A 27,046-nucleotide genomic window follows, 5' to 3' on the forward strand; every position below is an offset into this window, starting at 1 on the left:
ACTACAGTCAAGTCAGTGAACTGCTACAGCTTGTGAAGCAAATGTGTTGTCAGTGAAGCAATGGGACCTGAGCGTGGTCACCTATTCTAGCCCTAACGTCAGCCTCTTACTGTCCTCCTCCTGCAGGCGACTGCTTTATTCTAATTAACAAAAACTCAATGGATAAATAAACTGGAAAAATGTATTTATAAAATCCCAGAGTATGTTAAATGCAATAAATATTTTATTTTACTTTTGTGTTCACCAGTTTGTGAATTATCTATGTAACTGAACTGTTAAGACAGACAGTAATGTGAAAATTTTGCTACCGGTTTCATTTTGAGCACCTTGTGAGACTAAACACAAACATCAGAAACAGCAGTTTACCTCACTGATTTACTGGTGTTATTAGACATTAGCATGATATATACTGTGATGAGTCCAAGGTATAACAAAATATTAGCAGTCCATGTAAAAATCAGAATTAATTTGTCATACAATACAAAAAGGGAGAGAGAATACGTGGCTCAAATGAACCCGTTTAATAAACAAAGGCTGTATTTGTAAAGTTCCAGACAGAACACCCAGACGTGCCCTTGATAAAACATCAATTAAAATGTGTCATTGAAAATACAGGAGCTTTACATCGGCTGCGCTAGCTGAATCGTATCCGACAGGCGCACTCAGTGGTGGAAAGGTTCTAAGAACAAGGCAAATCCATTCTAACGTCCACAGGTAGAACAGGGATAATTCCTACTTTAGTCCAAATTCATTCCAACAACGCATCCTTGGTACAGTTCTCAGAGCCAGGCGAGGGGGGGGGGTGTCTATAGACTCCAGACATATGCATCAGTCTGATGCAGAATTAAAGGAATTAAAGGGGGAAATGAAGAAAAAAAAACAACTTATTGTAAAGTAGATTACTGGATCAGGTCTCTCAACATCAGTGCTATAGATCACTGCTGTACTGCTTTCAGGTACTCAGTATCCTCAAACTGGCCTCTGTGGCACCTTTAGTGGTGTGTCAAAAACCACAGTCCCAAACCCAGTGGCTGCTGGAAGATACAGCGGACGCAGGTGGAGGCCACAGGTGGAGTCCCGGAAGCTCCTCTCTTGCACCACTTCTGCTTCTCATCCATGACCTGCACTGAATTTACTTTATACAACTCAGTTGTTGGGAATTCAGAGCTGCCATACATAAAACTGGCTCCGAGTTCTCTGTTGTCTTTGAGGGTCTGGCAAGGTTTTGAGTGGAGACTTGTGGCAGTAGTGGCAAGTATCAAACAACTCTGGTAGAAAATAAAGACTTGTGCAGTTGGAGCGAGTGGCAAGACACTCCATGGCCTCGGCTCCTGTCGCCTGACGCGCCACAAGTTCAAATGCATCCATTCAGGGAAAGGGAAAAGCTACACATGCACATACAAATATTTACACGATGCAAGCACTCGGTTTATATAGCTACAGTATTAATATGAACGTTTAAAAAAGCTTGTTTCAGTATTGACTAATCAAATGAAAACACAAGTGACTACTCAAGTATTTTGAGCGTTATTGTCGATGAACCTTGCGGCCGACTGCTCAGCCTGCAATGACCCTGATCACATGATCACAGAGAGCGAGCTAAGAGGTGCTCTTCACCGCCACGCCGGCGTTCGTCCATGTGCTACCATGTCTGTCCTCATCAGTCCTTCCTGCAGGCAGCAAGCCAAGCTTTGGGGGACCAGTCCCACGTGGAGACACTGCAGGCCAGATTCAAAGGTTGCACAATGAAGGGGTGGGAGCGAGAGGCAGAGGACGTCCACGGTTAGTGGCGCCCTCAGTTTGTTTTTTCTGCCTCCCTGCCCTCTTCTTTGTCTTTCCTCACAGATTTCCCATTCCAGAGCGTTCCAGGACAAGTCCTCTCTATTTTTGTGTCAGTAAAGTGCATTTGTTTCAAAAGTCAAAAGTTGATTACATCATAAATCTCAGGCTACCATGCTAAAGACTTTTGAGAGGATCTGAGTGAATCGTGTACAAGTGTATTTGGTGTTGTGTGTGAGAGTGTTTGTATGTGTACACATGTGCACATATTAATCGTGGTGTGGCTTCACTGTTACAATAATTACAGTCCAAATATCTCTCAAGCTGTCATTTAGCATGAAAATCATGATCCTATCATTACATCACATCAGATTATCTGTCTAAAACAAATAAATAATTGCAACAGCATCATAGCATACAGTATAAAAACAAGGGCTTGCAGAAAAAAAACGCTGATTTGCATTACAATGTTGCTGTGTACTGAGCCCAACTCAGTGTAAAAACAGGAAAGAGTTGAAGGTTCCTTGATGCTTGGAGTTCACCCATGTTGTGCAGTGGGCTGAAGGAAACTGTAAAAACAAGTGACAGACAGCCAGCTCTCTCCACTGCGACAGACAGACAACTCCTTCCACTGCGACAGACAGACCTGCTCTCTCCAATGCATACCTGCTCCACAATCAAAGCTCAATCAAAGTAGCATTTATTCTTTGGTAGTAAATTTGTGCACATCTCTCAAACATTTGTCTGTTATAGAAAGAAAATACTTTCTGTGGGTGTTTTGTTGTTGTTTTTTATGGAAGGTGCTTTGACTGCTACAGAACTGTAGAAGAGTGATGGAGGTGGGTGTGGGTGGGGTGGGCAGAGCTTCTACTCGTACAGTGTGACGGTGCAGTAGCACAATGCAGAGATCCTGCGGTCCACACTCGCCTTATCTGCAGACACACACACACACACACACACACACACACACACACACACACACACACACACACACACACATTAAAGGCATGGAGAGGACAAAAGAGAAAAGTGATGTTGGAGGTATGGAGGTACAACAGCATGCTGCAGTCACTGTGCCACCCAAAATGAAAATACAAGAAAAACGCCTTTGGGTGAGAAGACACGAGTCAGCCTGGTCTGTACAGACGATGTACAGGCACTCGTGCTGTCCTCCACTCCAGAGCTCCATTACAAGCATGAACACATGGCTGTTTTGCTTTATCTGTGTTTACTTATGCTCAATTTTCATTGGCTATTGACGAGACCAATTGCAGACCAGTATACACATTACTACTGGTTACGCTCAGTCGGGTAAAAACATTTTTTTTTTTTTTTAATCAAACGTTTGATATACTCTGATTGCTCTGAAGTGCAATCAAGAGGCAAAAAAAAAATATAAAAAAAAAATCATCCCCTCACATATTACTCGATCCCTCACTCTGAGTGACCCAACAACTGAGGACCAGACTCAGCGAGTCTTTAGTCTGAGAGTGAAACCTGGGGTTAAATTCAGTGTAAAAGTTGCGTAGTGTAGCCCCGGCTTAAAAAAATTACAAGTACAGCAAGTGCTCGCCTTCCACCTCTAGTGCTTCTCTGAGCACCAGGGGAGAGTGATGCTGGAGGGACACTCACACTTGGTGACGTTCTCGATGTCTACCGGGTCTTGCAGGATCTTGCTGAGACCCTCCAACAAAACGGCAGCTTTACTGTAGCGGTATGCAATGTCCTCTGTCTGCTGGAACATTTCATCCAAGGCTGCTGCCTGCACCTGTTAGCCACGCACGCACCCGGACACACCCACGCGCATTCAGACACACGCAGTCACACAGATGCAGGCCTCTTAGGCCCTTTACACAGACACACGTCACACCCTGTCTCTGCAACTCACCATCTCCACGGCATGGTTGTATATGAGCTTCTCAGCAGTCACGCTGTTGATCTCATCCACAAAGCGCTGCTTGTCTGAGAAGAAGTGGTTCAGCTTGTCCGTGAGCCGGCGGCACAGAGAGATGCAGCTCTTGTAGCGCTCATTCAGGTTCTTCACCACTACGGTGGTGACAGGGCCAGCGATGAGGAGAAGAACGGTTGTGTATAGCCCATATCATTTACATTTACCGCCTTTAGCTGACGCTTTCATCCAAAGCAACAATTACGACTGAGTACATCTTGAGCGATTGAGGGTTAAGGGTCTTGCTCAGGGGCCCAACAGTAGCAGCGTGGCAGTGGTGGGTTGAACCAGCAACCTTCTGATTACAAGTCAAGGACCTTAACCACTGAGCTACACACTCTATCGCGGGAGGTGTGGTGAATGCAGATGCTCACCTTGCTTGACAGCGGTGGATGGGTTGAGCTTGGCAGATTTGATCTGGGCTTTGGCCAAGTGCAGAGAGGAAGCCAGCAGCTGGGCAGCCTTCATGTACAATACCAGCTGCTCCACCTGCCTGCAGAGGGCGACATGGAGCGGTGTGCATGAGTATGTACAAACAGCAGCATGCTTGCCTGCACTATGTGCAGTCTGAATCTGGGCGTGGGCGGGGGAGGGTGCCTTACCCCCACCCTTTGCTGAGCTGGCTGATTTGGTCCACCACCACGCTCTCCTGAGGGGGGTAGAGAGAAGCAACGGATGCCCCTAGATCGGCCCCTCCTGCCCGCAAGGAGGCCATCTCCAGCACGCAGTCCGTGAAGGACAGCATCATACGCAGGTGCATCAGCGTGTCCGTGTGCTCTCGCTGTGAAGGCACACACACACACACACACCCACACACCCACACACACACCCACACACACACCCACACACACACACACACACACCCACCCACACCCACCCACACCCACCCACACACACACCCACACACACACATACATATATATATATATATATATATATATATATATATATATATATATATATATATATATATATATATATATATATATACACATACATATACATATACATATATATATATATATATATATATATATATATATATATATATATATATATATATACAGAATACACACAGCCATAAGCACACATTAAGGTCACCCTGTCCTCCCTGCTTCACTCCGATTGGATGGATCGATTTCATGGATCAACTTGCATGTTCGGCTCTGCACCTGCTTAAGTCGTCCGGTGCTAATCCTCTAAACGAGCGGCTTTCCTGTCTACTGAACTGGTTTTGCTTCCTCCTGCGCTGCGCTGACTGGAGCTCATCAGCCCGCTCACCTCCATCAGTGTCTCCTCGGGTAGCTCAGGGGCCTCGAACGTGATGAAGCCATCCAGGCTGGGAGGGGAGGTGCCGTAGGGGACGTAGCGCAGACTGCTTGGCGCCGCTTCAGCCCCGGGAGGGGAGCTGCCAATAGCCATGCTCGGAGGAGAGCCCACATACACCTTCCCACTGGTGGAGCACAGCGAGCCGGCCGAGCTGTTGGAGCCCACTGCAGAAACACACACACACACACACACACACACACACACACACACACACACACACACACACTGAAGTTTCAGCAGCTAGTCAACTTGCACTGGGTGAGCGGCTTGATTGGAGGGGCTTTTGTCAGCCATACAGCAGGCAGGACTTCTGTGGATGTGCTGCATCAAAGCCAATCAGGGGAGGGCTGCGTCTTTTTTACAGATCTGCTGGTTGAGGAGGGGCGGGGTCAGGAGAGGAGAGCAAGGTGAAGCCCTCACCTGAGGTGGTGCGTGGGCGTGTGCCCAGGTTGCTGCAGGTGGGAGGGGTGCTGCTCTTGGGGGGCGAGCCCACCGTGAACACTACGGTACGGGGACTCGCCCCCCCCACTGCCAAACCACACGTCCCTGCTGGGGCTAGGGGGAGGCATGCGTGCACGCAGAGTCACACACACACACACACACACACACACACACACACACACACACACACACACACACACACACACACACACACACACACACACACACACACACACACACACACACACACACACACACACACACACACAACACGGGGGTCACTCACAGCCATGGCCAATCAAGCACGCACCAAAAGCCAATCAGGGAGCCTCAAGTGGTGTTTAAGACACAACAACAGAACAACACAACAGTAAAAAAAAAAACAAAAACAAAAAAAAAAACAACAACCATGTGCAACTGCACAGATAAGCCCTTATTTTCCACCGACGTTGTTTCAATTATATGACAGCAATAAAACCCAGTCAGACACATGTCTATAACAGGAGTGCCAAGTTACCTGTGTCCATAGGTCTTTCTGTGTTGAGGCTGTCCGTGCTGCCCTGGTATTGCTGGCCTCCCAGTGCAATCCTCACAGGCTGCTCGGACAGCCGACCTGTGCTTACAGACCTGAGGGATAACATCATCACTGCCGTTAACAAGGGGGTCGCCTGAAGGATTCACTAAGCTAAGCTCTATGTAACTTCAGGACAGAAACTGCATGAATCTGATATTGCATTACCTGCCGAAGGTGGTTTTGCTGGTCTCGGGCGCGAAGTAGCGTCCGCCGCCATACGGCGAGCAGTGGTGGGTGCAGACATTGCGGGCGTCTGTCAGCGTCTTGCTGGGAGTGGGGCTGTCAACCATCCCCTGCTGAGAGGCCAAGGCCATCAGGTTGCATGAGGCCTGGGTTTTGGGGATTTTAAAGGGGGCGGTCGCCTGTAAAGAAGCCACAAGCCAAAGCATGATCCTCTCCTAGTGCCATATAACATACACAACCAGTTCGCTACTCTGATCCGACTCACAAAGCCTACTTTGGTGGGTGAGCCAATGATGGTGGGCAGGGGGGATTTCTGCAGCCAATCAGAGCTGCGAGGAGAGGAGCCCAGGTGTTTGGTGGGGGAGGTGCCTAGGTTGCCAGGGCGACTGAGCTGTGGCGAGTGGGAAGGGGGATAGGCCAACGTGGAGGGCTGCACAGGGTCAGAGAGTTGTTTGTGCAGCTTCTGTTTGTTCTGGTAGATGTCAGTCAGGACGGGTGCACTCTGCAGACGGGCTCCCAGCAACTGAGAGGAGGGCACAGGGGAACCTGTCAAAACAAACAACACTCAGGCATGTCTGTAGACTTTAAAGTTTATCACCACCAATCTTTTTCCAAATGTCTTTATTTTTGTCACTCAATGTTAAGGCTATACTAAAAGATTTGGATTTGTCTTTTTTTTAGGATTCTACAAATATACTGTTTATATACTGACAGTGCTCACTAAATAGTTTATTTTGAAAAGTGGTGGACATGGGCTTTGCAATTAGCATTGAAAATTTTCTATATCATTACTAAAAATTACCATATCATGATCCACACTTGCGAATGTAGAAAAGGTGACAGCTGTCCCAGCCTAACAATTATTTAATGTGTGCATGCAACACCGTGGAGGGAAGGCCAAGTGCTAAACATGCATGTAAACAGAGGGAAAGTCTGCGTGGAGCACGTGATATTCAAAGGGCTGAAGTCTTGCAAAAATTTGAAAAAAGTATACCATCAATTAAAACAGCTATAAGTGCATCTCTCTGGTCATGGCCGGAGCATAAAATCCATGTGTATGCATGCTGTGCCCACTAGATGGCACCGCAGTCCAGCTAAGAGGTCTACACTTCAGTGACCTGCCAGTAACACTGAAACAGAAGACCCACAGAGTGAGTGGCTTAAGTTCCTCATGTTAACTGTTAAGTTGAGAAGGAACTAATGCCAGTATTGCAGTGTGCATAGGTCATGAGCCTTGCTATAAAGTGGCAGAGTGTCACACAGGCTGTTGGTAATAGAGAACAGGAATAGGAGTTGCAGAAACTGGTGGAAGATGGATGCTTCCAGGTCACACGATGTCATGTTATGACTAAGTGGAACATCCTGCTGCTGTAGGAGCCACACCGGCAGTCTAAACACTGCAGGCTATCATTAAAAGCAGTCTCTCGTTTGTAAGCGGGGTTACTATGGAGACCAACCCCTTGGAAGAGGAACACTGTTACCCAGAGGAAACACAAAGACTCATGGGAATGGTAACAGACTTGGGGAAAGAGCTATTAAAAATGCCATGCTCATGTGACACACACAAACCTTCCACTCCACTCACCGCCAGATGAGCTTCGGCTGCGAGCCTCGTGGCTGTGCAGATGTCCACAGCAGCAGTGACCAAGCTGTTCAGGAATGGTACCCACTGGACAAAACACACACACACAGACAGAGAGACATGTCACAACATGATCCACACTTCAAACTAACAAACAGCCCCCCATCGTTGATGGTGCACAACTCCGTGGTAACCTCATTGATTAACACTTCAGTGGAAGAGAGAAAGAAAAGATAATGTTCAGGGACAGAACAAGAGTGGAACAAGGGGTCAATAAAGCGAGAGAGAGCGCGAGAGAGAGAGAGTTCTTACCCAGAGGAGAAGGTGAGTAGGGACGAGAACTGCCTGTGGAGAGCCTTCGGCCCACCGTGTGGGCAGCGTCTGCAGGGCTGGGGGAGACGGAGGACACTTTAGGGAATCCCATAGGACTGGTGTTGGAGCGGCGCACCGTACCCGACCTGCAGGCCAACGACATGAGACGATTTCACCATTACAATCGGTACATGCGTACATACAGACAGACACACACACACACACACACACACACACACACACAGACACAATCACAAACAGAAGGATGATGAGCAGTGGCTCACATTAGTCAGGTGACTTTACTCTGGCATCATTTACCATTTACTTAATATGAAAACACTTGCACTCCTACATGACAACTCCATCCAACAGAAACACCCATGCACCAGTAATCTCTCCGGTTAGGGCTTGTTAAGTGTAGGGACAGATCACCATTTCACGCCTTCTAGTGCTAGAAAACAAATGAGACTCTTGCCAGTCTTGTGTGGCAACGTGCAGGCTGGCTAGCACTGCTCTCTAGCCACTAGCATCGAGGGCTTGCGGATTATTTGTCATCCGGGCCACTCGCAGGATGAGGTGAGGGGTGTAATCCTTGTTTGAGGCCCAGAACCAAGGCAAGGGAATGAGGCTAAGGCCATTAACTAGTGGGCTGGGCTGGGCCTGATGGGCAGATAGCAGAGGCAAAGCAGACAAAAGGTCCTTGCCTAAAGCCCATCAGCCCCATGCTGGGGCAGTTGTCACAAACACAAAAGCTGCAGATCTTAGTCTTCCTCCATTTATTTGAGATGACTTGGCATTTTTTGCTACTTCTATCCGCCCCGACCCCCGTTCCTGTTACACTGGGGTGGCTGCAAACTCTATACACACACACAGACACACAGACACAACTGAGCACAGCAGAGTGTGTATAGAATTGTTTGGCTGACAAAATGAGTGAGTCATCAAAGGAACCCAGCAGGACAAATCTATGGCAGTTAATAAGGCAATCGCTTTGTCAGGTTACGTCACACTAGTGCAGACTCCTCCCAGACACGACGTCTCTTACCTGGGTGAACCGCAGACCGTGGCGGTTGGGCTGCTGGACAGGTTCTGCTTCATGCGCTGGTAGTTGCGGACCTGCGTGGGCACAGGGATGGGGGTGGTCTCTGCCCGTGGGGATACCATCGGGGTCTGGCCCGAGGGCGGCTGAGGAGCCCTGGGAACGGCGGGGAAGAGCGGCGTCATCCACTTGGCTTGCTGATGCACAAGCTGAACCATGGTGTCAGCCAAACACTAGCAGTTTCCAAACACTAACAAGTTCCAAAAACATATCCAACAACAAGAGATCCCTCCTCTTTCAAAAGCCATGTTTCTAAATATATATTTATACACACACAGACACAAAAAACAAAAAAACTAGGATAAATTTGACTGAGCTGAGAGCCGAGTTCTTTGTTTGCAAACCACGGCAAATACAGTATAAGAAAGCCTTTTTCCTGTATAAGGGGCCTGGCCAAGCAGCAGAGGGAAGAGGAAAAGTGTAAACACATGTAGCTCCAGCCAATCACTGGGAAGGAAGGAGGGGCTAGGGGCTGACTCAGTGACAATGTGGGCTGAACCTCAGGCCAACAACACGTGCTGGGGCCTCCCACTTCCAATAGTCACACGAGGAGAGAAAATAAATAAATAAACAAATAACCACAGCTCATTTGCATTTTTTTCTTTTTTTAACAGGGAACAAAATGTTTTTGCAAAAATGTCATGACCGGGTCATCTACATGAGGCATAAATGTGAACAGCTACAGGTCTCTTTGGGGGAAGGGTGAACTATAAGAGGCACAAGGAAAAGGGTTGAGCGTTAAGACTTGGAGCTTTAGGTATTGTGTATTACACTGCAGAGTGGGGGAGGTTCTGGAAGGAAGAACCAAAGCAAGCCCCCCACACACACACACACACGTGATCCACACGAGGACGCCCAGCTGAAGGAAACAGAGAGGCTTCCTTTGTCTTCATCCAGAGTTGGATCAGCATGGCACAGCACAACATGCAAAAAATGTCCCATAAGGAAAAACAGTTCTGGTCTTAAGAACGTCAAAGCCCACCCCACACACTAACCAAATTTTACATAGCATTGTAACTGGAATACAGACCCAGAAAAGATTAAAATCTAAATAATTAAAGTTAATCAATCAATCACACAGGGCATATGTGTGCGGTTCTGTAGTGCAGGTAACATGCAGCCCGTGGGCATGTGGCAGGTCAGGACTCTGCCCCTCTTCCCAGTACCCCCATAGAGCAAATACAAAGCACTGCAGGGTCCGCTTCATGGGAATGGCGTGGGAAGCCGTGTTCCAGAGCTCCAAAAAAAGTGTGCCTCTCTCCTGGAAGAGCTGGCACCCACCCAACATGTTGCATCAGAGCTCACACACAAACATGTTGGGAAACTCAGCACAGAGCACTGGGAACCCACCACTCAAACAGAGGAAGTGATGGAGCAGGATTCAGAGAACACCAACAGCAGCAAAGACAAGCGTGTGTGTGTGTGTGTGCGTGTGTGTGTGTGTGTGTCGTGTGTGTGTGTGTTTCAGAGTAGACGGAAGGGACATGACAGTAGGCTGAATGTATTTAACCTTCATGCCCGTGCAGAAGAGGAAATAGAGGAGGAAGTGACTGAGCTGGTGGCCCCATTTCTACAGTGCCAGCATGGAACACACTCAGACGCAGCACACAAAGAAGTTCATAAAATATCACTAATGTGCAAAAATAAGAGGGCGGAGCTAAGAGTTACAGCACTTTCTTGTCAAAAAAAGAAAACAGTACTCAATGTAAAAAGTGTGCAATTCAAAATCCCAAATTTTTATTGTTAGTTAGAATTCATGAAACAATATTTTACCAAATTACTATGACAGCTTCAGCAACAACACTACATGCTTTCTTCAATACACTCACAAATGAGTTTGACAAGGGATGTTTTTCCTCATTCCTCATGGCTGCTATCTTATGACCGAACAGTGTGAAAACACACACACACACACACACACACACACACACACACACACACACACACACACACACACACACACACACACACACAGATTCACACCACAGCCTGGCCACGCCAGTTAACTTCAGTGCAGAAATAGCAGACGCATCACGCCAGGTCATGTTCCCATAATGGAATCTCCTCTCATTCACCTTCATTATCAGATAGCTGCTGTTCGGGTGCGTGCTGCAAACATCTCAGCTGACTTCATCACCAGCAAACCCATCCAACATGCATACAGCTCACAGGTATGGTCCAGTCAAACAGATCATTTCATATTCTACACATGTACATATTGTGTGTGTGTGTGTGTGTGTGTAACCAGCAATCTGACTCTGCACAGATAAGAGGTTGTGCGACGTTTTCAAGTGTTAAGCGTTACTCCATGTTGGTTTGGGTGTTGGACTGTGATGTGCTGCCATGTGCACGGTGCGGTGACGCTGTACTCACCCTCCACACAGCAGAAACTCGCTGGACGACCTGCGGCCCGGGGCCCCCAAGGGCAGGTCATCTAAGGAGAACACAGGAGTGAGTAACTCGCCACACACACACACACACACACACACACACACACACACACACACACACACACACACACACACACACACACACACACACACACACACACACACACACACACACACACACCCTCTAAAACACAGGTCTCACTCACAGGACTGCTCCCCAGACAGGTGTGGCACCAGCACAAAGTCGTCCGTGTCACAGGAGGAGTTCTTACTGCTGGTGCTGCCGCCGGACTCCTTGGACAGCTGCAGGTAGTTGGGCGGCCCGAGGGGTGGGGAGGAGAGCCCATCTTCAGGCAGCGACTGGGCACGGCAGCGGGATGGAGAGAAAGCAGGGAGATCAGGGGGAATGCGCCAACGGGACTCAAGTGGCCAGCAGCGATAATAAATCACCTCCCTGCTCGCCTGCCATGATGGTGGCACGGCGCAGGGTGGGGAAAAGAGCCGGCGTTAATCCGGACACGCGTGACAAACTCACTGGAGAAGAGACGTAGCGGCAGGATGGCGAGCTGCCACAGGTGCTGTCTGAGACAGAGCCAGGGCAGGTGGGCACTGGAACCGGGCACGCTGGGTAAGAAAAGAACGGACAGTCGCTCGTTCAGCACACTGGGGCCAGCCAGGCTCTAAGGTGAAGTGTGACTAGTGCATAACCACTGCTCTCACATTTCTTCATCGACGATGTTTGCTCCAAGAAGGGATGGCTGAAGAAGGCGTCTGCGAGAAGCACAGACAGCAGGGGAGAGTTAAACAAACACGATCACACTGAAGCACACAAGCTCCGTCCAGGCAAACCACCCTGGGACACTCTGGGCCTTCGTCACGAAGCGATTGGTGCAAGGGCGAGGTGAGGGCGGGGCGGGCCGCACTCACCAAAGTCCATGCGGTCCTTCTGGTTCCGCTGCAACAGGCCGAGCAACAGCTCCGTGAGCTGGGCCGATGTCTCCCTCGGGATGCTGGGAAAAGGACGCATGCGTTAGTCGTAAGGTCAACGTAAGGTCGAGAAAAGGTAAACGGAGGGCGGATTACACTACAGCACTGAGGGCTGGTGAACATGTTTCTGCCGCAGAACGCCACTGTGGAGGAAGCACGTTCTTACTTTGGTAGCAGGGTTTTGTTTTTCTCATAGAACATCCTCAGGTCCTGAGGACTGTTGGCCTGTGGAGAGAACGACGCTCATGAAAGTACTTCTACAACCACATACTGCTCAACTAGATAGCTGTAGCCTGATGAATTATATTGTTATAAATGCTATTATTATTATTATTGTTGTTGTTGTTGTTGTTATTACATCATTATTTTTATTACATTGTTACCACACCTATGGTGTAAAGTCTTATTTTCATAATAATATTTCTAAGATTAAAACAAGGTGATTGGCAGAGCTATTTTACTACAGAACAATCCCAATCTTCATCTACCACCAAACAACAACAACAACAACAACAAAAAAAACTAATCTTCTCTGACAGGAGAAACACCAACACTACAGACATTCCTAATGCAAATGGCGGGGAATACATTTGCTGGAGAGAAGCATTTGGCTGGCAAACACCTTTAAACAGAGCCTGACCTGAAAGGGAGGCTTTCCCACGAGGCACTGGTACACAACAGTCCCGATGCTCCACAGGTCTGCTTTGGCATCGTAGTTCTGGGACATGATCACTTCTGGGGCCTGTGGAGGAGCAGAGCAGGGCTCAGCTCAGGAGGCAGAAGGGCCAACACGGACCAACACGAGCAGCAGCGCAAAACCTCCGGCCACTCACCATGTACATGGGTGAGCCACACAGCGTGGCTGCCATCATGTTACTCTGGAGGTACCTGGCGAAGCCAAAGTCAGCTGCAGGACACAGAAAGCTCCCATCAGTACGGCTGCGGTAATAATAGCAAGTTGCCGCTATTGGCTGACCCGCGATGGAGAGCGAGACCGCAGAGACAATGCGAAGTCTGCGTAACAGGCACGAGAGCCAGAAATAGCACCATGGCACTGAATAGACCTGCAGATTTACGTAATAAGAAGGCTCTTCCGCTCACACGAGGGTCCCATGCACGATAAATGTGAGCTGTTATTTTTGAGCATTATTACAGCTTGTAAAGATGCACAGTGTGACCCTGGCAGCATTTGCTGCCTGGGTCTGATTACCGATTTTAACGCGGATGCCGCTGATGCTGGACTTCTTGTGGCCGGTGTAGGACAGGAGGATGTTCTGGGGCTTGAGGTCGCGGTGGATGATCCCCTTGCTGTGGAGGACGTGCATGGCAGCCGCGATCTGCTGCAGAAACACGCGTAGGGTGTCCTCGCGCAGGGTGCCTTTGGCTAGAATGGCACAGGCAAACAGCAGAGAGCACTATTGCTGAGAGATGGTCAGAAAAAGTCACGGTTTGTTCACATACTATAATACCCACTCCCTTGCTCAGCAGCTGACACCATTCCCCAGATGAAGGCACACTACAGCTACAGATCATGGGCCCCATGTCCCCTGACATTTGGTGACATTTGCACTAATGGGTCAAAATTATGTTGATTCATTTGCTGCACAAGAGACATTAGTGGAGCTGGTTTATGTCACACTCCACTAATTCAAGACAATATTTTCAAATCTGCTATAACTCTATTATTAGGTGCAGATTTTAAAATATGAATCTGCTGCAGGGTCTTATGCAGCATGACACCACTCGGGGTCCTGTTACAACAAAACATCACTAATCCACTGAGCTGTTAAGCAGATCGCTCCCCCCCACCCCGGACTGTAAACAATGCGATTTGCCCTCAGTGGGTCTAATAAGAATTCCAGAGCCCCAGTGTCAGACATGTACATGTCCCTGCAGTGCGCCTCAAGACGCAGCACTGTAGACAATGTATAACAGTGGAACAATTGCATAATTAGTGAGTGGGGCATTTGAGAGACTGAGGCTGACTGCTCTGAGCCAACCAGCGTGGGAGAGTTCACCTGTGTACAACTCTAAGAACAGCTCCACAGCAGAAGTGGCTAGAGTTCAGTCAGCACGTCAGTACGTGCTCCAACACACACACAAACCCTCACACGCATACACCCCCCCTCACACCCACACATACCCACACATACCCACACCCACACACCCACACACCCGCCACACAGACAAGAACATTCTGAAAGAGGCCTAAGCCACAATGTACAGCATCAAAAAGTAACCACACCATGGCCCCTTTGAGACAGTAAGCCAAGCGAATGTCACCCTGGTCACATGGCAACAGCAGCCGCCTCTGATCACTAAGATACTAAATTAACATTTAGTATCTCTGTGATCAGAGCTAAGCGTCATCATGGAGGTATGAGGCAGAGATTGGGACTGGAAGCTGGGGTTCACCACAGACACCGCAGAGCTGGGTCAGACGTCAGCACTGCTCAGCCGCGTGTTATTAGATCACATTAATGAGAGTCAAGCTTTTTTTCCAATTGCCACCCCCACCACTCCCTGAAGTTAAACTGAGAAGTGTCTAGGGTCTACACTCAATATCATGTGGTAAAGGTTTCAGATTATTTTTTTAAGATCTTACCTTGTAAATAGTCTGCCAGATCCCCTCCATTGCAATACTGCAGCAGGACACACAAAAATATTCATTTAAATCCTAAAATCTAAATGTATCTTATGCAAGGTCGCATAAACGAGTGCAGAAAGGCAAGGTTTGCAAGGACATGAGAATGAGGCACTGTGGGTAATATGAAGCATGGATGACAATAAGATCTTCAATTAATCTGACGAAGTGATGCAGTGTTACAGCTGTCCAGCCTCCTTTCTTGGATAGCTAATCTCCTTATTACAGGAAGCGCTGAACGCGAGGAATAAAGGACCAGCACACTGTCTTCTTAGTGGCACAACTGCACTGCTATAAGGTTTCCAGTGAGTTCCAGTGGGCAGCACAGTGGTTTGGTGGTTATAGGTAAAAACTGGTGACCCTAAAAATGGTCCAGCGTGCGTGTGTGTGTGGTATAAGTGAGTGTGTGAATGACTATATGCCTCTATGCCCAGTGATGGATAGTGCTCCGTCCCGGCTGTTATCCTCTCTCCTCTTCCTATACCTTACGCAGTCCCCCAGGGGGCTGTGGTTTCTAGTTGAGAGTACGCTGTAAGCGATTGGGTACTGCTTCTCACTGGTGTGTTGACTGGATGTGAAAGCTGTGTGTTGACTGTAACACATCCGTGGGCTCTTAGAAAGGTGCTATATAAGTGTAACTTCCTTCACTCACACACACATGCACACGCACGCACGACCTCAGTTAGGCCCTTTGATAATTACATGACGCACTGGTCAGATGATTCTTGCCAAACATCCTTGGACAGCACTGTACTGTCAGCATTACATGAGTGAGTTCATTCTGGTCTGCAAAATCCTGGGTAATTAGACACTTGTTCAAGAACTTTGGGTGGAGCCAACCACAGCTGTAGTCATTATGCTCCTGTGGACAGTGCTGATTACAAAAACAAGGTGACGTGTGGAGGGTCTCTTCCCCAAATACACTAAGTGCAACCAAACACTCAAACAGTCATCCAAGTTCTCACGTCATTCCCACACAGCTCTTGTAAACAAGAAGAGCTGATACACAAGCTGTTGAAATTGTTTTTGTGAGCAGGCTTCCCCGAAATGGTATTTTGAGTTTGGCCACTTGAGGTTAAGAGTTTGTTCTTTTGTCGATCATTCTAGTGTTGAGCAATATGGTACAGAGCCTCTATACACTGGGTCATGTGACCATGCTTGATATGAACATCAAGGACAGAGGGGAAACAGAGACTGAGAGTGAGTGAGAGAGAGGGGGGGGGGGAGAAGGAAAGAGTTGGGAAGGAGGAGAGAGAGAGGGAGAGAGAGAGCCGGGGTGGGCGTCTGCTAATGACGATGCACATCGTGTACTCACCTCCATTACCAGGAACACAAAATTAGGTGTTTCCTAGAAGAAAACAGAAGACGGCACTTTACACCTCTCATTTCAAACAACATACCATTTACCTTTGCCCAGGCACATGTCACATGGATGCAATGTGAGTGGAGGAATAGGACTCCAGTGAACACAAGGCATTTTATTGCAATAAGCACACTCTCAGTGCCTCTTACTCTACAGATTTGAGAACAAGTTTAAGATCCAAGTACCTAAGGCCAGAGGTTTTGCCATGGGCAAAAATACACAATCTGTCCATGCAGCCATCATAAAACCAATTTTAAAGAAATATGGCATTGTTTCACCACTGTGGAATGGCCACTACTTAAAAGACCCGTCTTTCTGAGCTCAAACACATATAGCGCAATTCCCAACCAGCTAGCTGTAAGACAACTACAGCAAACTGCGTTCTCACCATACCCTGTGGTCAACACAAAGCACCTCCCATATCAACAACCTTAAATGACCAACTCTTATTACATTTTTCAAATGAATCGGACATACCAGAGAGTACAGATTTCACTTTTATCCCTCATTACTAACATGATACATAAATGTATTAGACATCTAAATATTTGGCTGCACTTTCTGCTACAGATGCTTAATTGGATCATAAATTATAACTAGAACTTTCTGCTTTTTAGACAAGGAATGTAGAACTCAAGGCATGTGCTACAGTGCTACCTGCAATTACATACAAGCCTTTCAGACACATACCCATGCAGCCTATGTCAAGGTTTGCATGTATTAACTGGTAAACACCCACTGGACAAAGTCATATCTGTTAGTGTTTACAAGTTCAAATGGTGGACACTGGCCAAACACAGCAGGTAACATGTATGTAAACAAAAGATCCTGGACTATATCAGAAAGGATAGATGGGCATAAACTCTCTTTTAAGTAGCTGTCTCGCTACTTAAAAGGTCCTCAGTGCCTGTGTGATCCACTATCAGGTTTTCACTCACACTCTGGATCAGTCCATTACAAAGCATGGCCATTTTGTGTGTTGTAACTGAATTTGCAGGAACGTGTGTTGCAAGGACAGTCGACAGTGCAGTGGCCCTACTAGCTCTGCTGACTCCTGTCTCACTGACTCCCTCATGTAAGATGGTTTTCTCAGTAGAATTTGCATACAGAAAGCTGAGCTTGAGGCTACTCATTTGGCCAGTCAGCGATGTCAGCTGCACCTTTAGAACCCATTATTCATTCCAGCGGCATGCGAACAAGCCTTCATTATTCTCTGGTAATGACTCCGCCGCCAGGCCCCGGCGTCAGGGGCTCAGCCCTGGCTCAGGTCAGCTCACGGACCTCGTGCTGGTAGAGCGGATGAGTTAGTAAACCCCCCAGCTGGAGCTGAGTGTGAGGGGGAACATGGGCCAGCCTCTAAGGGAGCAACCGGAACGGCAGTCCCGCTGGACACCAGCTTGGGAGGGAGGTGTGGCGTCATGACAACGTCACTGAGCAACAGCACATTCTGGCTATCTCGAGCAGTGCGTTTGCCAAGAGCCTTCAGAGCTCTCTCTCTCTCCCTCCCCCAACACACATACACACACATACACACACATACACACACATACACACACATACACACACATACACACACATACACACACACATACACACACACACACACTACACATACACACATACACACATACACACATACACACATACACACATACACACACATACACACATACACACACATACACACACATACACACAAGCCTGGATGTGAGATGCCGTAGCAGACCTGTTAACCGAGTGTGGGCTGGGAAAAAAAACCTACAAACAAACAAACAAACCAACAAACGGAAGCAGGTGCTGTGTCATGTACATAATCCTCCTTCCACCTGAGGTGTATCTGGTGTTTACATAATGATGTATGGTGAGAAATTAGAGCAGCACTGGTAATAGACTTACCTCTATTATTAGAACCCCTGCAATATCTAAACCTAGAATGTGTATAATAATGTGTATAATACAGTGACAGGTTTGTGATATCAAAACATACGAAATAATCCTAACATAATCCTTTAGGAAACATTCAGAATAACTTCTGACATTTTTATAAATACTTCGAGTTGTAAATAAATGAGTTGTAAATACCAAATTCTATACCTAACCCTAATCTAGTTTAGTTGGTTTAGTATTAAGCCTAGACCTTATCACAGTAAAAACATTAAATATGCATTTGTAGATGTTTTTTTTTTGTAAAGGCAGAGTTTCTTTTACAGTTTTTTTTTAAATTATATTTCTATACAAGTACACACACACACACACACACACACACACACACACAGGATTGATCTGCATGACATAAAAACCAAAATAAATATATAAAAAGCATTTTCTTGGCATGCAAACAAGCCCTCATATACTAACTCAGTATTTACCACTGAAAGTAAACAGACACACATGACTTTAAATGGGCCATTTAGAATACGTAGAGTAATTCAAACCATTCCATGAAGTGCATGGAAACTGTGCCTCAAAGCCCTCTCGAGACAATAGAATGTTGTTTCATTGGTATGTTGTTGACAGTGAGGATGTAAATGACTGCATTTTCAGACTGTGAGAAAGGGAGAAACCTTTGAGCTCAGCATATAAGCATCGAGTCACATGACATTGTTAGAGGGAACACCACCCACAACCAGCAAACAAAGATCTTTATAATCTATGAGAACATTCACTTACAGGCACACACACTCACACACGTCATACATGAATACACAAACACATCCATATACACTTCAAACCAAACCATGTAAACACACATACAACCTATGTGGTTTTTCAGGGGCTCCAGGTAAGGAAATATGTGATAAGCAAAACACACAGGGCTTGTGAGCTCAGATAATAAAAAGACAAAAACTACACAACCAGATAGACATCTGAGTGGGTGTTGACTGTGTAGCACATTTGCTTTCGAGAGAGAACTCCTCTGGGCTTGCACCCCCTGGGTTAAAGCCACGAGGTTCTGGAAACCAGAGAAAAGTTCCTGAAAAGCTCCAGCTCCTCCTTCCCAGCTCTGGACTCTTCATGTTCAAAGCCTGTTTCTTCATGCAAGCCCCTCCCACTCTCTTCCAAGAACTGGAGAAAAATAACAGCACAAAGCCCCTCACAGCTGAGACACTGCGTTCTACAGCAGGAAGCTGCTCGTGAGCCCCCCACCATGTGCTCATGAGGTCTGCGTTCCATCGCCCAACATGTTGTGCTAGGCCAGAAAAATACAGCTGAACACTAACTGCTCTATCAGACGAAAATGCAAGCTCAAAATAGGAATCACCATTCTATTATTACAGAGATTGAAGCCTCTTGCAGTCTACACCGAGCTTGGGCAGGAATTGTACAGCTCTCAGTGCAAGCCTAGAATTAAAACTGCAAGGCAGACAGGTTCAATGAGCAACTCCAATCAGAAAAGAAAAGAAATAATAATACAGTTCCATTAGCTCTCCAATCACCAGACCAGATGAAAATGCGCTTCCTTATGCACTGGGCTTTGTCTGCACTAAAGAAAGCCCCATGCTGTTAGCCCTCATTCACACTTTTTCCTCACTGAAATGCGATGACGTCAGCGTCTGCGGTTGTGCTCTTAATGGCTTCCATTAGCGAGGTGCATGGCGAGATCTAAGTCCTCCCTCACACACAGCTGGGTGCTCTAAAGACCAAGCCCTCCCAGCCCGCCATCGCCATTAATGCAGCTGTGGCAGCAGGAAACACTGGATCCCGTTAACGTCTCCCAGTGAGAGGCGGCCACGAACCTGCCGTAACCCAGGCTCAGAGGAGCACTCTGGCCAAGAAGGCTGCGCTCCTCCACGCTACATAGAGATCTGGCAGAGAAACAAAAGGACCCAAATAACGATCCCATTGTCCATGTGCTCTTGAGTATGCGTCGTACGTGAAATCTTAAAATCTAAAACACCACACAAATCCAAGTTGTGCTTGAGAACATAAATAAAGTACAATGACGCTAATCATTTAGAACCAGCAATCATACAAACAAAGGTTGCACATGGCAGGGGTTTCCAGGCAGCCCCCAGAGCCTTTCTAAACGCTGACAAACAGATATCAGTAACTTTTCTTTGGAGTGTTTGCAGCCTATTCATGGCAAGCTTTTAGCTACTTGTGCTGATCATTCACAGAGAATATTGGTCTCCAGGCACACTGCTCTTTTAGTGGCAAACAGATCCAGTTGTCAAGTATGTGTTTATGGCACCTTGGTTTAGTGGCAGCACATGGTGTCACCACAAACACTGATCAGCTGCCACAGAACATCGCATTCGCCCACTTCTCCATTTTGAAAACAGAAGAAAAAAAACAAAAACAAAAACAAAAAAAACACTAAACCAGCCAACTGGGACAGAAATAGGCAAATCACGCAGCCGTGTTAGCCACATCACAATCAAGTTTCTTCTTCCACAGACGCAAGATCTGGCCTTAGGTGAACAATGCTCAGGGCCACATCAGCTGTGGTGCCAGGTGAAATTGGCGCAGAGACAGCTGAGGAGTCTTCTCTGAATCACAGACGCATGGCTATGAGAAAACGTCCCACAAAGACACCATTTCAGTGACAAGAGGAAAGCATCCTTGCTGGGGCTGGTGAGTTATGGAGTGGGAAACAGCAAGGGCTCACTGAAGCAGGTCACATTAAAGGAGGAACTTGGCATCTTAAAGGGCCCTGTCAGCACCATGGGGATGAGGTGGGCATGTTATATAAGGACAGGAAGGCACACTATGTGGGAAGAGCAGTATATTCAACGTTCAACAACTGCTCTCCCCAGCGCATCCAAATGTAGGTCTATTTTTCTCCTCAAAACACAAAAAAGTACAGTAGACACGCTCCTGGATCAGGATGAGCGCCATCAAGCCCACACTGCTGGAATGGCGGACGGCCCACCTCTCAGAATCCACTCATTCATCCCGCTGTAGACTTCAGTGCAAAGACAGAGCATGAGCTGACCTCCCAGCTGAGGCTCAAAGCCAGCAGGGTGACCCACAGCTGGGCTGCTCTAGACCACAGAATTCAAACCACTCCTGGGTGTGGAAGGGCGGTATTTCAGGGAGAAGGAGGTAGTCAGGAAACTGAGAGGGAAAAGGGCTTAGCTAGCTAACCGAATTGGCGGACCTCTGCCATTTGCCGTCAGATTTGTACCGTTAAATCTTATTTCCTTATATAAGCTGCCTTCATTGGTAATGTGCAATAGTGTCACGGACGAACGTTTCTTCATTGTTTAGAGTTTGTATAACAACAACACAACATGTATGATCTATCCAATGACATCATTCAAATTATGAAATAATTAAGGCTAAATGTCATGCAATATCATGTGAGAGACAGTCTTATGTAACAGCAAAGCTTGTCTCTTGGTTAAAGGTTATTCACCAGGCACAGTCTCTGCACAAGTCTTTTCAAAGTCAGTGAGGAAACAGAACATTTAGCAAGGGGCATTCTGGAACTTGGCAGCCACCTTCTGTCCAGAAGTGCGCAGTCAATGCTAGCTTACCTGGACATCATAGAGCGCCACTATGTTCTCATGCTGCAGTTCCTAAATAGAAGAAATAAACAGATAGTCTGAAGAGCTGTCTGGAAAAAACTCTCCAGATGCAGTTCTGCTTATGTCTGGTTTAGCTCTTTCATAGTATCCTTAAACTCTGACAAATGACTCACCTTCAGAATTTTGATTTCCTTCCCAAGCAGAATCTGGGACTTGGAGAGGTTCTTCTTGTTAATGCTTTTGATAGCAACCTCCCAGTCGGTCTTCTGATAATGGATTGACATGAAAAGAGAGACACGGTTGACTGCATCTCTATAGTATGCAGATGGTGAAGACAGAGAAAGGTCATAACATGCACTGAACAAGATTCAGTTTTTAATCTGTCATCAGCACAGGCTAGTTATTGTTTCCTGTAAAGCTTTTAGCACAACGACAATTACAGATCCTTTAATGAGGTCTGTTTTAGCTTACCAGTGCAGAAAGGAATTCTACAAGCTTACATTTGATTTAGGAATAGAATATCCCTTCTGAGCTCCTGACCTGGCAGAGGAAACAGTATTAAACTCATTGTGATGAAGATATTTTAGCCACCGGGAGACATTTAGTCAGGGTGAATGACCAATGACGAAATAACTAACAGCTTGAAGCTGTTCAATGAACAAATGACATGCAGTTGTGTGACTATGACAGATGACTACCTGAATGGAAATCTACAAATAGGAGGCACGTTTCACATAAGTCTGGGTTAATAGAATATTTTCCTACAGCATCACTCTATTTGTCTGAGTAAAAGTCAGTTCAGCAAGCATGCTTAGAGCAATGCAGAAAGACCATGTGATTGCAGAGTGACCCCTTTTCAGCCAATGACTATCCCAGAGAGAAGAGCTTTTCTGCATGTCCAGCCAAACCTTCGTGGAAAAACAACTGTGACATTAGCCTACCTTATGACCAGAGCAAACCTGTATGCATTACATCGGCACTTCAACAAACAACCTACAGGTAGCTGAGAAAATCGATCAGCCATGTGATGATATAGGTATTCCATATATTTAGTTAACTAAATGTATAAAGGGATCCATTACAGGGGACATTTTCTCTCTAAAACATATAAAAAGTAAAACACTTGACTACTGTGCTACTACCACAGCTGTGCTTGGGTGGCAAAAATCTAAATTAATTTTGCAGTCCAAAGGTTTGATGATTCATGACAATTTACGCTCAATTCGTTTCTTTCTTGGCCCGGCACTGAATCAAACTGAAACAGCATCTTCCATACAGCAAAAGGGTAATCTATAAAAGGCTGATCAATGCTAATTTCAGCTCAGAATCTTTCTCAGCACTGTGCTTCTGCCCTGCTTGTCCACATTAACCATTTTGCCCCTGCCTCTGTTCAGCTTTTCTGCCCCAACTCACAAAAATGGGATGTGTATTAGAACTGAGAAGCTTGCCCAGTAGAAGTGCCGCGTCTGCAGAGATGAGCTGTCCCCTCAAGAGCTCAACTGAACTCCAGCGGTGCCTTTTGGTATCTGTGGCTGGGGGGTCTTTAAGGGTGTGACTGGCCATGTTCTCTATTCTGGATGTTCTGCATGTTCTCTATGTCAGGATTCTCCCTTTTTTGATAACTAACAATTTGGCAGATGCTGAAAAACTTATCACAGCAAAGTGTGGTGGAGCTTGTGGAATTGTGGTGTAATTGCATTTGGAACTGAACCTCCTAAACAGTAATAACAGTCTCTGTAATTATATCACTAGTCATTCATGCCTTTTGTATACACTTAAGTGACAGTTATATTGTGGCATTTATTCAGCAGAATTTTTTATATTTATAGAAAATGTACTTGCTAGTTTATTGGTCCACATGTTACAGCACTGTTTTTTCCACGCACAGTACACTAATCAGCCTCAACACTAAAATCACTGACAGGTGAAGTGTATAACACCGATTATCTCATTACAATGAGACCTGTCAAGGGGTGGGATATATTAGGCAGCATATGAACAGTCAGTTATTAAAGCTGATGTGCAGAAAGCAGAAAAAAACAGGTGAGCACAAGGATCTGAGCTATACTGACAAGGGCCAAATCATGATGGCTTTGCGTTGGGGTCAGAGTATCTCAAACAGTGGGTGTTCCTGGTATGCAGTGGTTAGTCCCTACCAAAAGTGGTCCAAGGAAGGACAACTGGTGCACTGCAAACAGAGTTATGAGTAACCAAGGCTCATTGATGTGCAAAGGAAGAGAAGGCTAGCCATATGGTCTGATCCCACAGAAGAGCTACTGTAGCACAATTTGCTGGCAATGTTATTGTTGGCTTGAGATGGAGACCGTCACTCAGGAAGGTTCTGGATGCTGTGCCAGCGAACTGGTTCTTTGGTCTGGTGGTCAGAGCACACATTTGCCACCTGAAAGACCCAGCTTTGAGACTGCGGTGTGGTTGCTATACTCATCCTTCACTATATAACTTTGACACAAAGGTGTCAGACCACCCAGTGTATCGCAGCTCTCGGTGTATGTAACGACAGACTGGTCAGAGTGCCCATGCTGACCCCTGAACACTGCTGAGAGCACCTACAATGGGCATCAGAACTGAACCATGGAGCAACGGCAGAGGGTGGCTTGGTCTGATCAATCACATTTTCTTTACATCATGTGGATGGTGGGGGTGAGTGTGTCTTTGTCCTGGGTAAGAGATGACAACAGTACACACTATAGGAAGAAGGTAAGCTGGCAGAGGCAGTGTGATGCTCTGGGCAAGGTTCTACTGGGAAACCTTGGGTCCTGGCATTCATGGGGATCTTACTTTGACATGTACCACCTTACCTAAACATTGCTGAAGGCCAAGTACACCCCTTCATGGCAATGGTATTCCCTGCCTACAGTGATCTCATCAGCTGGATAATGCACTCTGTCATACTGTGAAAGTTGTTCAGGAATTGATGAGGAACATGACCCCAAGTTCAAGAAGCTGACAAGGCTTCCAATTCCATAGGTCTCAATCCAATAGAGGATCTGTGGGATGTGCTGGAAAACCAAGCTTGATCCATAGAGGCCCCACCTCGCAACTTATAGGATTTAAAAGGTTTTGCTGCTACACCACAGGATGCCTTCAGAGGTCTTGTGGAGTCCCAAGCATGATGGGTCAGAGCTGTTCTGGCAGTCCAAGGGAGATGTACACAACATTGTGTAGGTGGTCTTAATGTTATGGCTGATCCATGAAAGGTCCACAGCAAACTATGGGTTATAGTGTAATTCAGCCTTCAAGGAGCTCAAAGTGTCTAGTGAAATCTACACCACTAAATACACAGACATTGCAATAATGTAGACCATACTGTATAACAGTGATTGCATGAATGGACAGAAAAAAGCAACAAATCCAAACAATTTATGTCCGTTATGACATCTATAATCCTCATCTAGCGCAGATTGACAAAACGTGGATTTACTCGAAACCGCTGTTTTCTTCATCAATGAAGCATTCACAAATATAGAGATCTGCAGCATAATTAATTTAAAAGAAATGCTGGCAAAATTAATATAATAAATATATAATAAAATGTTCCTCCACCCATTTATTCAAGACCCAAACGCTGCCGGGAGACATGACTGTCCCACTTACGTCAGACGGCTTTTACACAGAGTCCGTTTTATGAATGAGTAACTCGTTCTTCTATATATCTTATACTGGTTTCATAAAACCATAGCTACCACTGCCGAAAAACAATATTTTGCTAAATCACACAATATGCAATTTATTAATAATATCTATAGAAGCGTGTTTATTAAAAATAATGCTCTTTCCAAAAAAAAAAAAAAAAAAAAAACAAACGAAAAAAAAACCCCAATGACCCAGATTTACAAAATGCATCAGTAAACAGATGCCCTGTCACTGCAGAGCCTGGAGAGAAAACAGACCATCGCAAGACCTGTGAAGAAGTGTACGACTTCGTTTACCTTCTTATGTCTTCCCTTGAAGACAACTGCGAAGGCTCCATGTCCAACCAGGTCTTTTCGGCTGTATTCAAAGTCTCCCACGGTCTCCATGTCTTGGGTGTCCAGTGAGACTTGGACCGTAACCGACGTCGAGGTCGTTCACGTTTGTGGGGGGACGGAGGTTTCAAACTGGCTAGCTAGCTCTGTAACTGGCTAAACCAAAAGGCAGACTGCTGAAAAGCTGCTCATTCCCAAGACTCCAGCTAACTCGAGATAGTCGAGTTATGTTCAACAGTAATAATAATAATAATAATAATAATAATAATAATAATAATAGTACAGCGGTGGGCTGTTGCTTTTATTTTAAATTAAATAATAAATCCCCAAGTCGTCCTTAACAATAGCCACTACTAACAAGACTTCTTTGTGGGATTCTAAGCAAGGTAGATGGCTTGCTAATTTAAATTAGTATCGCTAGCTCCCCTAGTTAAATCAGCTAAACCGCTAGAGCACACACTGCAGCAGCAATACGGCTGTAGTGTCGTTAGCGCTAGCTAGCTAGTTTCCTGACCTGTCATGTTCTGACCTAGTTAGCAAGCTAGCTAGCAACCCTGTTTGCTAACCCCTTCACACTGCACCCTATTTCCGATGGAACCAATCGTGTAAATAAATTCTAGACTGACAAGCAACATGATGTCAGTTCAGCAGGACAAAGCAGGTATCGGCCAAGTTGCCAAACCCTCTGCTGCCTTCGGTGTGCAGCTGAATCAATAACGAAGCGCAGCGAGTGTTGCCCATGCTAGCTAGTATTCGCTGAACGTCAAAAAGGACAACATAAAAACACACGGTGTAAAATGCAACACTCTTAGGAATGCCTAGTAAAGTAAGTCTGCTCAAAAGAGAGCAAGAGGCAATTAAATATACTATATATATAGCAAGCAAGTCAGGTTTCCAGTCTTATGACAGTGTACTCAGTTCTGAAAGCAACATACAGTGTACAAACGATTAACATACT

The 27,046-nt window shown here is 46.2% G+C and overlaps 1 protein-coding gene across 3 annotated transcripts; it reads right to left on the minus strand.

The window, feature by feature from the left end:
- Nucleotides 1–356: 356 nt before the first annotated feature.
- ulk2 (unc-51 like autophagy activating kinase 2) lies at nt 357–27,041 on the minus strand. 3 transcript variants are annotated; one of them, XM_081700018.1, is made up of 27 exons: nt 26,053–27,041; nt 22,276–22,368; nt 22,112–22,153; nt 16,584–16,616; nt 15,230–15,266; nt 13,835–14,008; nt 13,458–13,531; nt 13,265–13,366; nt 12,791–12,849; nt 12,565–12,647; nt 12,358–12,408; nt 12,173–12,261; nt 11,844–11,997; nt 11,621–11,681; nt 9,194–9,343; nt 8,149–8,294; nt 7,840–7,923; nt 6,529–6,800; nt 6,237–6,433; nt 6,015–6,124; nt 5,477–5,611; nt 5,009–5,220; nt 4,330–4,508; nt 4,102–4,220; nt 3,668–3,825; nt 3,412–3,547; nt 357–2,711 (listed from the first exon to the last, which is right to left on the minus strand). In XM_081700018.1, the coding sequence occupies exons 1-27, from the start codon at nt 26,140–26,142 to the stop codon at nt 2,647–2,649; spliced, it is 3,105 nt and encodes a 1,034-aa protein (XP_081556144.1). In that variant the 5' UTR covers nt 26,143–27,041; the 3' UTR covers nt 357–2,646. The 3 variants fall into 3 exon arrangements, with proteins under 3 accessions (XP_081556144.1, XP_081556143.1, XP_081556145.1); XM_081700017.1 differs by having other exon boundaries at nt 6,520–6,800; XM_081700019.1 differs by lacking the exon at nt 5,477–5,611 and having other exon boundaries at nt 6,520–6,800.
- Nucleotides 27,042–27,046: the final 5 nt, after the last annotated feature.

This window comes from Electrophorus electricus, chromosome 17 (genome assembly GCF_041902795.1).
Source record: "Electrophorus electricus isolate QZ-2024a chromosome 17, ASM4190279v1, whole genome shotgun sequence".
Lineage (NCBI taxonomy): Eukaryota > Metazoa > Chordata > Actinopteri > Gymnotiformes > Gymnotidae > Electrophorus > Electrophorus electricus.

Bases quoted from the DNA above. Each gene is read 5' to 3' on its own strand.
- ulk2 (XM_081700017.1), bottom strand. From the start codon at position 26,142: ATGGAGACCGTGGGAGACTTTGAATACAGCCGAAAAGACCTGGTTGGA. The intron at 13,367-13,457 runs GTGAGTGGCCGG...GCTCCTCCACAG, and splicing joins GTGGCTCACCCATGTACATG to GCCCCAGAAGTGATCATGTC. The intron at 5,221-5,476 runs GTGAGGGCTTCA...GTGTTTCTGCAG, and splicing joins ACGCCCACGCACCACCTCAG to TGGGCTCCAACAGCTCGGCC.